This window comes from Hordeum vulgare, chromosome 4H, assembly GCF_904849725.1.
Source record: "Hordeum vulgare subsp. vulgare chromosome 4H, MorexV3_pseudomolecules_assembly, whole genome shotgun sequence".
In the NCBI taxonomy this organism is placed as follows: Eukaryota; Viridiplantae; Streptophyta; class Magnoliopsida; order Poales; family Poaceae; genus Hordeum; species Hordeum vulgare.
In genome coordinates, this window is record NC_058521.1 from 271001820 (window position 1) to 271015798 (window position 13979).

The 13979-nt window shown below is 43.6% G+C and overlaps 1 protein-coding gene across 1 annotated transcript; it reads left to right on the forward strand.

The window, feature by feature from the left end:
- Positions 1–7804: 7804 nt before the first annotated feature.
- LOC123450454 (kinesin-like protein KIN-7H) lies at positions 7805–9277 on the forward strand. The gene is made up of 7 exons (XM_045127698.1): positions 7805–8102; positions 8248–8337; positions 8442–8542; positions 8629–8742; positions 8833–8914; positions 8996–9063; positions 9160–9277. Exons 1-7 carry the CDS (start codon positions 7931–7933, stop codon positions 9250–9252), a joined length of 720 nt encoding a protein of 239 aa, XP_044983633.1. The 5' UTR covers positions 7805–7930; the 3' UTR covers positions 9253–9277.
- The last annotated feature ends 4702 nt before the right edge of the window (positions 9278–13979 follow it).

Here is a 13979-nt window from a genome sequence, read left to right on the forward strand (position 1 = left end):
CGCCATAGTCCGCCCTTATCTGGTCGCTATCGTCGGGAATTGGCTTGTTATTGCTGGATTTGGCCAATCCTGACCACCCCCCCCTCTTGATGTGCCTCCTCGTCGGAGCCGCACAATCCTCGTGTCGCCGCTGCCATCTCAGTTGTCTTTGGATCAAGGGACACCGCGCGCCCGTTCACCGCTCCCCAGGTCGGGAGAGCCTCGCTCGCGTCCTCCCTTGGCCTCTTGCACCCCTGCCTTGCTAGTGACAGGTGGGCCGTCCCCGACCACCAGGCCGAGCCGTCGCCCCATGGCCTCGCGGGTGAGTGAGTAGACTACCCAACCCCCATCTCTCGTTGTGTCGTGGGCTTGGCCCATGAGCGGTTAATGTTGTGCATTGCATATGGGTGTTTTATATAATGTGCGCTTAGCTCAGTTCAGCCTAGTAACTCTAGATTCGGACCGTCTCATATTTTTTCTGCTGCTGCGATGTTATCTAATAACTAGGGAATAACAGTTTTGCAAAAAACCCCTTAAATTTCACACATTTAATATTTCACAAACTATGCAACGGTTTAAAACATGTTATATATGCAAAAAATCATAATTTTGTGTAGATTAATAATATCCAACTTTCAACCATGTTAAAAATGTTTAACTTGTTGTTTTCATTTAATTTGCATAAATTTCATGATAAAATGATATATTTCATAACTAAATAACCGTAGCTCCGATTAAAATATTCTATATATGTAACTTGGCTACAAAAATGTGTACAATAGCATGGTGGAATTTATTTTGTTGTGTAACAACAATAAAATATGATTAGTTCGCATCTCTTCCAATTTTGAAATTAACATATGGGATCATTTCGGAAAGACTATATGTTATTTCCGGCCTCATTTAAAATTCCTAGATAATTTTGTTGTTCGTGCTTCACCTCTTAGAATCATTAACAACATTTAAAATGATTATTTAATTAAAAATAATAATCGCATTTCTTTTAATATGGAGAGTTATTATTTTATTTTATGTATGTTCTCCTTCTCCATTTAAAATTTCTTAATTCCATCTTCACCGTATGCCCTGACCACCCATGTTACACAACATTTAATATTGATGAGTACCCAGTCGAGAGTGAACTAAATAATCCCAACATGTAGTTTCGTCAATATGCAACTCGTTGCATATTGAGCATCATTTAATGTGTAGAAGTTGATTGTTGTGCTTTGCCATGCCTTGCATAATTAAATGGACATGCATCCTATTTGATTATGCATCATGTCATGAATATGTTGTGGTGTTTATCATGTGTTGATTGTTTGTTTCAGAATTATTTTTTCTTGATAGAGTTCCGAAACCGCTTTGGAGTGTGATGATCCGTTCTACAACGTTGGTTCGTCTTCTTCACAGATTCGTTCTTTTCCAAGCGGGATCTCACGCAAGATGATCATTTTCCTGGATACCGCTACTATCATTGTTATGCTAGTTATCTCGTTTCTATCATTATGCCGCGTTACCTATCACTTAAATATCAAGCCTCCTAACAATGCCATGAAAAGCCTCTAACCCCCTCCACATCCCAGCAAACCATTCTTTGGCTATGTCACCGCTTGCTCAGCCCTTTATATAGTATTGCTAGTTGCAGGTGCGAGTTGCTTCCCATGTGACAACATGGATTTATTGATATATCACAATATTATTGCTATTTAATTTTATGTACCTATATACTTGGTAAAGGTGGAAGGCTTGGCCTTTTGTCTCGGCTATTAAATTTTGTTGAGTCCCTGTGGCTCACATATTACTACAACTACAGTTGGAGGTAGAGGTAAAGTGATACTTTGATGTGAGCGCGAGAATTGTTCTATTTGGAGTTTCTTCTTCTTCTTCATCGATCATAGGATGGGTTCCAGACCGGCAGCCTGGGATAGCAAGGATTGACTTCGTTTTATTCGTTTGATTCCTCATGTAGTCGGACCCTGCTCTTGTGACTGGTGACTGAATGTATGTTTGTATTGAGATGATCATGATTAGCTTGTGGCGAGTGTAAGGAAATTCCATATACTCATATCTTCTTTACATGTACTTGTAACAATATCCATTCTTACAAAATGACGAGATGTGCTTCTATCCCTATCAAGGCCCTCATACCATAATAAGTATAGGATTGCATCTTGGGTATTACAAGTTGGTATCGCGGCAGTACCGACCTTGGAGCCCCCTTGATTGATCGAACTTGGCCGGGTTGAGTCTAGGGAAAAACTATATTGAGTAGTTATATATCGGATAGTAGAATTATTTATCCTCCCCTTCTATGGTTGGTGAGAAATTCTGACGTAGGAATTTTAATTCTACCGCTCTTCTCACTCAAAAAAAATCATATGATCATGTGGGTATTTTGGAATCTCTATGATGCTGAGGTGACTGAGTTATGAACTTGGTGCCTCTTATTTCCTAGGAGTAGTGCTCCATGGGATTCTTCACGCATCCATATCATTCACTTTCCTGAGTATCTCATGGTGTAAGATGTTTGAAATTGCTTCAAACTCTTTGTGGCGAGAGGAGTTTGGCGTCACACACTACAGGGGAGAGTGTCCAGATGTACTATCATTCTTAGGATCGTTGTGATTACGTGGGTCTGAGTTAGATGGGTTTCCAAGGTTTCTCTGGTTATGCGTTGACAGATGTGATACACTGGACTGGTAGTATTATTGCAAGGAGTTGACTGATTTATTCAGTAATTACTCCATGTATCCGTTGGACCAGATTGCATAACGAGAAAGATTTCAGGCGTTCTTAGGTGGGAATTCAAGTAGTTACCTAGGATTATATTTCCTACAAGTGCATAGTGGGTGGATACTTGTTCCCGACTTAATTCGCAAGCCTCATCCTTTGTTTTGTTGGATTTTAGTAATTCGAGTTCCTTCAATGTCAAGTGATGATCTCATATCTTTCCAAAGCGGTGTTTTCATATTTCTATGGGAGTGCTAATCCTTTTGTTCAACCGGAGTTGATAAAATTCTTTCAACTTTGTGCTTCTCTTCAAGTAATTCAATCATCTCCAATATTTGTAAGATCAATTCTCTTATTTCTTTTCGGAATTCGTCTTATTTGCCCTAAATTTTCTTTGTTTTTACCCACACTCCCGCCCTTTTTCTTCAACGGTTAAATTATCATCAAAGTGCCTTTCTTTTCATTCATGCTTCCGCTATCTTTTCCTCCATATTGTATCTGGTGGTTCATTGTGAACATACTCTTGTGTTACGTATTCATCATTCTTCGTTCTTGTTTTCCTTCCCGGTGGATTCGAAACATGTCCGTGTTCAGCATGTCTTTTTTCATCCGCTCAATACTTTTCCATGTGGAAAATTCTCATCAAAGCCTCTCTTGATTATTCACCTCTCTATTCTATCCCGAGTGCTGAAGACATCTCAGAAGATCCATGTTTTCATTCATTCCTTTCAATTATTCCGAGGTTCTCACCTCATCAAGTTTCTGTTCGTACTCATGCAATATCTCTTTCTAAGCAATCGTTTCAATGGCGTTTCGTTTTGAGTGGGCCCATAACCCACATGTTTATCCCATGATCTTACATGGATCTCCTAATTTTTCAGAGATGTCCTCAAGCTCTTTTCAAATATGACGTAAGAATGATTTCCATCAGTCATACTCCTTCTCCAAGATCGCTCCAAATTAATTTTCATCATTGACTCAACCGTTCTTTATTAATTGTTCAGAAGTACCTTAGTAATTGTTGGTGTTGTTTCTCGCCTTCATTCACATCTTGGAAGATCAAATAAGTGTTTTTCTTAAATCTTTGCTCATTTCCTTGATGATTGATGGTTTGAGCTCCAGTCTATGATCTCAAATTGTTTTCGATCATGATAATTCCTTCCATATCTATCCGGAGCATTTCAAAGTTGTTTACGTTTCTCGATTCTTCGAAGCCCATCATTTTAGAAGTTTTCTTCATTCCGAGCTTTCGGCTTTCATTCTCAAATTCCTCTCAACTATTGTCTCTTCGTTCGTATCTCAATTATTCATTTCTGTTGAGACAGTTTTCTGCTAGACGGATCATGATCTCATTGTTCTTATGTATTCCATTCATTCATTCTATCCCCATTCACTTCAGAACGTACCGGTCTTCTCGTTCAAGATTTCTTCAAGTTTGTGCTCTCATCTATCCTTAATATTTTTCAAGAGGATTAAGTGGTAAGCCTAATCTATTACTTGTCATCAACTAAACTTGATGAAGCATATGCATAACATAATTCTTATTCTTGTTTCATCAAGATGATTTCTATCATTCTTCCGGAGTTGTTCATGATATCAAATTATCCATTCAAAGTTGTTCATCTTTTCGTCTCGGGAGTTCCACGTTTTTCTCAACTATATATCTCGTCGTGAAGTTCCATCTAAACCTTTGCAAGGCCATAATCTTATTCTTTTGCAACCTTTAATTCTTTTCTATCATCCTTTCATTCCGAAATTCTTCCAAGGGTTCATCATGGAGGTTCTTCAAGGATTTAATTCATTCTCAAAGTGTTCTTCAAGATTCTTATTGGAGGATCTCAAGTATTCTTTGTCTTGCATTCCAAAGTGAAATTCATTCTCCCTAGTCCTTTGAGATGGTGTTATAGTATTCTTGATTATTGAGGAGTCTTGAAGGGAATTTGTTTCAAAAATGGGATACTTAAACAAACAAATTTATTCAAACATGAGATATTTTTCAACCCATGATTTCTTCATTGATGCAATCTTGGATTGGATTTCACCTAAGGCTTTCCTAAGGTTTGTTGCTATTATGATGATTATCATTAATCCAAGTTCGCAATGTATCCTATTGGTGAAACAAGTTTTGCATCTCTTGTTGCTCCCAAGATTTCCTACATCGCGGTTATGTGGCGAATGGTCACCCCATAATCTTGAGATGTTTTCCACAAGCCCACAACAAGTTTTCTCTCTCTTTTATTTGTTGATTTTCCAACAACTCCGTTTAATCGTTCATCGTAAGGATGATTCTCAAATTCAATTGTGGTAGAAGTTGTCTTTTTCTTCTCCGTTCTTTCTTCCCAACAATCTAGATTCTATTCTTTTGTTCCAGAGGCATTGTGATGTTGTCCTCTATGACCCTTCATCTCGGATTTTCAAGATCATGTTCTTTCCTTGCTTATCCATTTAACCGAAGTGCTGTGAAATCTTTTCAATTTCTTTCAATCTTATCAAGTATTGCTTCTAATTCTTTTGAATTATTGCTTACTCCTCATGTCATTCTTCAATTCTTTGCAAACTTCAAGGATCGTTTCTTTCACTCGTTTGTCAAAGAAACAACTACGTTTTACCTCTTACTTCATCTTCCTCTTCTCATTCTAATATCTCGGGCGAGATCTCTTGTTAGTGGAGGAGAGTTGTAACAGCCGGAACCCACAGTCGAGAAGATCCCCTTTTATTTTTTTATCGCCGTGTGATTTATCTATTTTTCGCATCCATCATTGCTTCATTCGCATCATCCGCATTGCATCGGCACTCCATTATCGTCATTTCTTTTTAAAATTTTATCCGTTATTAGTTGTCGGCTCTCTCTGTTCTTGTCCTTGACCTTTCCGAGATCAACCGCACACGCACATGCACGGGACATCTTTAAAATGTTGCGTTTAAAAGTGAGTATAAAATATTCTCCGAATGGGTCGAAAGTTGGCATGCGGTCTATATGTAGTGTAGGTAGATCACTTGGCAAATTGCTTCGCATTCAATGGTCGTTTGATACCCGAACCATTAAACCTATATGACACTATAGTCGGTCTAATCGCACACGTTTTTCGCATATAAAAAAACTGTCACCAGACTAACCTTCTTCCCTCTCTTCTCATGCCTAGCCCCTCTACAGTGCACAGACCCCTCACGTGCGTCTGATAATTTCTCTAAACCTAAAACCTACGATTGTGACCGTTGGGACCGGATCAACCCCGTAATACCTCAAACCATCATCGGTTTTTTAATTGAACCCCTAACCTATTTTTCCCGATCATCCGATCAAAATCGGTAATCAGACCTCATTTGAAACCCCCTCCTATTAATATATGAATCTGTCTAACTTACCTAACCCTAGGCTTGTCCCATCCATTCCGTGTACGCACCCGACACTCTCTTCCTCCCTAGATTTTAGCGCTAAGCAAACCCAATGCAGCCACCTCCTCTCTCTCCATCAGGATCCTTGCCCACAGTCGCATGCTTTGCGAAGGAAGCCCGAGCGCTCGCAAGCTGCCTCGACCGCGCATGCCTCCAACGCCGGATCCAGGAGCTCCCCATATCGAGCGCCTCGATCTCCTCCTCACCACGACGAGCAGAGTCGCCGGACTACACCAGCGTCTCCCCGCCATCGTCCCCGACGCCAGTGAAGGCCAGACCCGCATCCCTCTCCTTCCTCGAGTTCTTTGTCTCTCTCGCTTATGCCCTTTCCCATCCCCCTCCCTGTCCCGTTGCAGGAACAACACACAGCCCGCATGCGCAGTGCAGCCCGCCCTCGAGACGCCCATGGCGTTTGTGCGTCGTTTGATCCCGTCGCCAGGAGCTCCCGTTGCCGCCTCGCCTCCAGCCGCATCCCCACCGCCCCGTTGGGTAGCCAGCTACATAGACCTTGTCGCCGTGCCCTGTCTCTGCCTCACAATATCTCCCTCCTTTGTGTCTCTCACCTCTGTCTCTGTCTTCCTCGCAGGCACGCAACACCATGACCGAGCTCAAAGCTCCGGTGCGTCATAGTCCTCCCATCTTTGGTCGCTGTCGTCGGGAATCGGCTTCTTCTCATCGGGTCTAGCCGATCCCGACCACCCCCTCCTCCTGATGTGCCTTCTTGTCGGATCCGCGCCAAGCCTCGTGTCGTCCCTACCATCTTGGTCGTATTTCAGTCGAGGGAGACCGCGCGCCCTTTCACCGCGCCCTAGGCCGGGAGCGCCTTGCTCGCGTCCTCCCTAGGACTCCAGCTCCCCTGCCCTGCGAGCACCATGCGGGCCGATCTCGACCACCAGGCCCATCCGTCGACCCATAGCCTCGCGGGTGAGTGAGCAGACTGTCCAACCCCCATCTCTCCGTCTCTCGTGGGCTTGGCCCATGAGTGGTTCGTGTTGTGCATTGCTTGTGGGTGTTTTATAATATTTTGCGCTTAGCTCAGTTCAGCCCAGTAACTCCAGATTCGGACCGTGTCTTATTTTTTTTTTGCTGCTGCGAATTATTTATCTATATCTATACCTAATCTCCCCTAATAATAAACCACGGATCGCTTCTGCCGTACGTCGTCGGCGGTTTTGCAAAAAAAGCCCCTCCGTTTTCGACGATTCAACCCGCAGTCCTTCTGTAAGTCAAGTCGAACCGTTATTTTAAGTTTTGCAAAAAACACCCTATATTTTATCCAAACTAACTCCTCCCTCCTTCCCCCCCCCCTCTCTCCCCACAACCCCCACCCCGCAAATGGCGACGCCGCCGGCTTCGGCGGGCGCAGAGGGACCTCCGCCCTCCCGTGTTCCCGGCGGCTGTTGGCCACAGCCCCCGCGGGCCGCCGCGACCACCACACGCGGCTCCCGGGCCACCAAACCACCCCCGCCGGCAATGGTAACGCACGCCGCCCTCGACCTGGATCTGAAGACCCCAGCCACCGTCGCCTCCTGGATCCGCCGCCTCCTCCCCAACAACCGTCGCCTCCCGCCGCCGCCTCCTCCGCAACCACCTTCGCCTCCCGGGTCCGCCGCCTCCTCCCCAACCACCTTCGACTCCCAGATCCGCCGCCACCAGCTCGCCCACAAGGAGCTGACACCCGTCAAGGAGCGGTCCTCGCCGGCCACAACTCGGTGTCCGTCGAGGAGAGCACCAGCCGGAGCTTCATCGCCGACCAGGGTGACCCTCTTCCTCCTCCCATCGAGATCTCCCCCATACCACTGCAGGTCAACTACGCCTCCACATGATGTTCATCGATAGAAGGTGGAGGCCAAGGAGGAGAGGATCATGGGTGCGGCCCCTAAATGGCAGGGAGTCCGGCGACAGCTCCAACCGGGAGTGCATCAGCCCCACCACCGTCATGTTCCGGAGTACCGTCCCTGACCGCGCCATGTTCCCCACCGCCTACACCTATGGTAAGCAGAAGCACCGGCAGAGCTCAATTTTGCAAATAATGCATGGCAATGTTGGCCACATTTGCTATTCTTGATGTTGAAACCTCGCAGGGATTTCATTCGGCAGTCGATTTCTCAGTTTGTTCTTCTTTCATGTCCTTTTCAGACAGGGTGTTTGGCCCCAATTGCTCTACCAGACAGGTCTACGAGGAAGGAGCAAAAGAAGTTGCTCTATCAGTTGTCAGTGGAACCAACTGTATGTACAAAACAAACGATGCAACTCCGTTACGTCACTAATTTGGTCTTTGGATGAACTGATGTTGACCAACTAACATTTGCACATGAATCTCTTATCGACAGCAAGCATATTTGAGTTTGGGCAAACAAGCAGCGGAAATACTTACACAATGACTGGAATTACTGAGTACAGTGTTATGGACATTTATGACTACATAGAGAAGGTGTGCGTGTGCGTATGCGTGGCACGGATGATGTTATACTTCACTTCACGAGATGATATTTGCCTCATTGTTTGTCATTGCTACAGCACCCTGAAAGAGAATTCATGCTGAAATTCTCAGCAATAGAGATATATAATGAAGCTGTGAGGGATCTTCTGAGCCATGATACGACACCTCTTAGACTGCTTGACGATCCTGAGGTACTCCATTCTCCTTTGCTTAAGCTTACTATAACTATTTTTTACCCAACCCTAGGCTAATCTCCCACTTCATCATTTGAATTCAAACAGAAAGGGACTACTGTTGAAAAGCTTACCGAGGAAACATTGAGGAACAAGGACCATCTTAGGGATCTTCTTGGAATGTGTGAAGGTGCGGGCAAAAATTTCTAGAAACAAAACATGCACCATGTTTGTTCTTTTAATCATTTGCTTAATTTGGTATGTACTGCAGCTCAAAGAGAGATTGGAGAAACGGCTTTGAACAAAGCGAGTTCTAGGTCCCACCAAATACTCAGGCTGGTTGGTGGCTCTCTTATATATTTATTTTACACTACACTTGTTGACCCACCCGCAAAAAAAAAGATGATTTTGTTGACAAGTTTTTGTTACATTCAGACAATTGAAAATTCTGTTAAACAGTATTTAGGAAGAAGCAAATCGAGCACCCTGGTGTCTTGTGTGGTACGGAATGTCTTTCTATATTCATGATTATTTGGTACTAGCATGTTTCCATCATCTCTGAGGTTCTTCTTCTGGACAAAACTTTGTTGACCTAGCTGGAAGTGAGCGAGCATCTCAGACTGCTTCAGCTAGTATGAGGTTAAAAGAAGGTAGTCATATTAATCGAAGTCTGCTAACACTCGGAAAGGTTATTCGCCAACTCAGGTTTGTTTGGTTTGTTTTCTTCTTGCAAGAACTTGTAATCCCAGTGGTTTAGTTCTTATGTAAATAGAGTCCGGTCATAAAAATTATCAGACTTTGCACATATATTTCCTCTTTCTTTTGTATTCACTAGATAAAGTTATTTTGAATACCATTTTCTGTTACAGTTTGACGTTTCTCCTTTCTGCTCATTTTGTCTGCTCTTTGAAAGATGACCGTTACAGTTGTTTGCACATATATTCCTTCTTTCTTTTGTATTCACTATATACCTTTTCTCGACAAAGGGTAATAAATAATTTTTCCGACAAAGGGTAAAAAAAGAAGAATCTAAAATGAACTTAGATGATTTGCCATGTTTGTCAACTAAAATTTTCAAGGAAAATTAATGATTCTTCAAGGAAAGTCAGAAAAAATGCCGATTTGTCATGTCTAAAATCTGACTTTCCTTACATATTCAGGTCCTTGTTTTCTGAATACTTTTGATTTTCGCATTTGACCCAAAGATATTAGCAGCATAAAATTGAGAGTTTAATTTGAGCACTGTGACGCAGGCAATCCCAGGAGAAGCCCGGCAGTCCGAACTCGGCTAGGCGGGCTACTACATGCTGCTGGTCGGCACAGCCACCGTGTACCAGTGCTTCTGCCTCGGCATAATCATCATCACCGTGCTCCTCCCGGTGACCGAGGTCCTCACCGTCGTCTTCTTTCACGAACCATTTAGCGGCACGAAGGGCGTCGCCCTCGGGCTGTCGCTCTGGGGCCTCGCCTCCTATTTTTACGGCGAGGAGCAGCGCATGGCGTCGGATGCAGAGCACCAGTCAAGTTCGTGTGTGGATCGTGACTGCAAAAACTAATGGAAACAACACTTGCTTTTGAGAAACAAGGGGACGTATATGTGAGCTGTTATGTGTATGAATCCAAGGCCATGGATGGCAGTGGCATGGTACGTAATATTCGCGTGAGAACTTGTGCTCCCAATGTAGTAGTTCGTAGTAAAGATTTTCTTTTGCGTTTCAGTCTTTGACGTTAATGGTTACTATATGATCTGACCCTATTCTTGATGGCGTCCATGTTCTCACCGGAGCCAAAGGCTCCATCTCCGGACCGCGAGGGCCAGCCTGATCAGGGCGGTATGCATGTTGAGCGGCGGCGCGGTGCTGGCACTGTCGTTCGCGGTCTGCAAGGCCGGCATGGTAATCGTGGCGGTGCTGGGCTTCGCTCCAAGGGGCGCACGGCCGCACTCTGTGCACGATGACAACGTTCTCGAATGCGATGGGATTCTTGGCACCGTCAGCAATACCATGGTGCTGAAAATGATGTAGGTTCAGGGCGGTGGCGGCCTCTATTGGACACATTGATAGCGTTGGCCGAGTTATTTATCCACGACCATCAGAGCAAGTAATAGAGCTGAGTCGCTGGCTATAAAAAATAAATTAGTATATTTTTGCTTAATTGGAGGAGAGAGAAGAGGAGAGCTAAGGTAAGCGGACTCTTAGTTAAGAGCCAGCTCTACCACGTGCTCCTAGGTGCTTTATGAAAATAAAATATGAGCCATATAATTTATACCTACTAATAAAGAAAATAGGTATTCTTAGTCCGTCATGCTATTTTATGAAAAACATCTTGATATTATTAACATTAAACCCGTAATACATATTAATTTTTTTAAATACTTATATCTTTTAAACCGCAACTTCAAATTTAACATGTTATATAAGGATTTTGATTAGAAAAATATGTAGAATCTGAATATGCATATTAAATATATTTTTAAATATTGATATCTTCTAAAATGTAACTCCAAATTTAACATGTTATATATGGATTTTGATTAGAAAAATATATAGAATCTGAATATGATGTTATTTTACCTATTAATCATTTAAAAAATATTATCTAGGATGCAATCTTAATTAATAATGCATTACCCGTCTTTCTTTCATACCGGTACTGATTTGGATTTTGGATGAACATCTCAGCAAAACCAGGATTAGAGACGAAATTGAAGATCACTTGACAGTTTCTTTCTACGTATTAAATCTACATGCAAGCCGTATTTAAATAGAAGACCTGTGAAATCTTAAACTGCGCTTTTGTAGGCTAAGATCGTCTTTGTTTGGGTCGTAGCTACAAATACTTAAATTACAGACCACTTTTTGTAAAATAAAAATGTGTGGTATTCTTTTTCCCGTTGCAACGCACGGGCCCTTTTCCTAGTAATAATAAAGCGGCTATTGCTTCCGTCGGAAAACCACCACGACATTTTTATAAAAAAGCTCCTGTAATTTTTGTTATTCAACCCGCGCTCCATCATTTATCTGCAACGCAAAAGGAAAAAATTATTCGCTCTAAAAATTATACCCATACGCATCACCTCCTCCCGTCGACCCTGGGCCACCCTGGCCTGTGCCCAGGCCACCGCCACACCAATCGCCGCTGCGGCCGACCTCAACTGGCACCGTTGCCGATCTCAACCCACCCGCCTCCGCGGCTGTACCCCGTTGCGGCGCTCGAGCGCATCGCGTCGACCCTGGTCCACCCTGGCCTGTGCCCAGGCCGTTGCCACACCACTCGCCGCCGCGGCCGAGGTCAACCACCACTTCTGTCGATCTCAACCCGCCCGCCTCCGCGGTCGTACCTCTGCCCGCTTGCTGCCCCTGTTTCGGCACTCGAGCACAGCTTCTGGATGATGCGTCTGCTCGATGCAGAATGGCGGCGGCGCGCGGATAAGGCGCGGCGGAGCGAAGTACTTGCAGGTGGAGGCGGACCTCCATGGCTCACACGGGGAACTCCGAGGTTATGGCGCGGCAACGGCGACTCCTTATGGCCAGATAGAGGCGCCTAACCCTTGGTCCCCTCATCGTATCCCCTCCTCCGGCAGGAACTCATCATCTGGTGAGATCCCCTCTGCATGCCTCCAACCGTGTGCCAAGCACCGGCAAGAAATTTTGTTTTGTGAGAATATGTTTGCTGATGAATGAATGTATTGAATGTAAGATTGCATTGTTGTAGAGAGAGAGAATGGAACACCACCTTCAGTTTGTCATCTCATCCCACATTCTCTACCCCATGAGTGAAATAACATAACAGTCCCTTGATCAATTCACATAGCCTGTTTGTTTTGCTTTGCTTGTCCCGCTCAATTTCTCATCATGGTGGAATTAAAAATGGATGGGTTGATTTCTCAACAAAATAGGATAGGACTGACTACATTAGTTAGTTAGCTTATTATTTTCATAAATCAAAATGATTATAAAAGATTAAAAGCGTGCGGTATTTTTTTCTCCCGTTGTAACGCACGGGCCCTTTTGCTAGTACAATAAAAAGGGAATAACAATTTTGCAGAAAACAACTTAAATTTCATGCATTTAATATTTCACAAACTGTGCATTGGTTTAAAACATGTTATATATGAAAATTGTTCAAAATTTTGTGTATATTAATAATATCCAATTTTCATCCATGTTTAAAATGTTTAACTTGGTGTTTTCATTTAATTTGCATAAATGCCATGATAAAACGATATATTTCATAACAAACTAACCGTAGCTCCGATTGGCCTGTGCCCAGGCCGCTGCGACACCACTCGCCGCCGCAACCGACCTCAACCACCACTTCTGTCGATCTCAACCCGCCCGCCTCCGCGGTCGTACCTCTGCCCGCTTGATGCCCCTGTTTCGGCGCTCGAGCACAACTTCTGGATCAAATCAACGCGACAGCTACAACGACTTGGATGATGTGTCTGCTCGATGCAGAACAGCGGCGGCGCGCGGATAAGGCGCGGCGGAGCGAAGTACTTGCAGGTGGAGGCGGACCTCCTTGGCTCACACGGGGAACTCCGAGGTTATGGCGCGGCAACGACGACTCCTTATGGCCAGATAGAGGCGCCTAACCCTTGCTCCCCTCATCGTATCCCCTCCTCCGGCAGGAACTCATCATCTGGTGAGAGCCCCTCTGCATGCCTCCAATCGTGTGCCAAGCACCGGCAAGAAATTTTGTTTTGTGAGAATTTGTTTGCTGATGAATGAATGTATTGAATGTAAGATTGCATTGCTGTAGAGAGAGAGAATGGAACACCAGCTTCAGTTTGTCATCTTATCCCACATTCTCTACCCCATGAGTGAAATAAGATAATAGTCCCTTGATCAATTCATGTAGCCTTTTTGTTTTTCTTTGCTTGTCCCGCTCAATTTCTCATCATGGTGGAATTAACAATGGATGGGTTGATTTCTCAACAAAATAGGATAGGACTGACTACATTAGTTAGTTAGCTTATTATTTTAATAAACCAAAATGATTATAAAAGATTAAAATCGTGTGGTATTTTTTCTCCCGTTGCAACTCACGGGCCCTTTTGCTAGTACAATAAAAAGGGAATAACAATTTTGCAGAAAACCACTTAAATTTTATGCATTTAATATTTCACAAACTGTGCATTGGTTTAAAACATTTTATATATGAAAATTGTTCAAAATTTTGTGTAGATTAATAATATCCAATTTTCATCCATGTTAAAAATATTTAACTTGGTGTTTTCATTTAATTTGCATAAA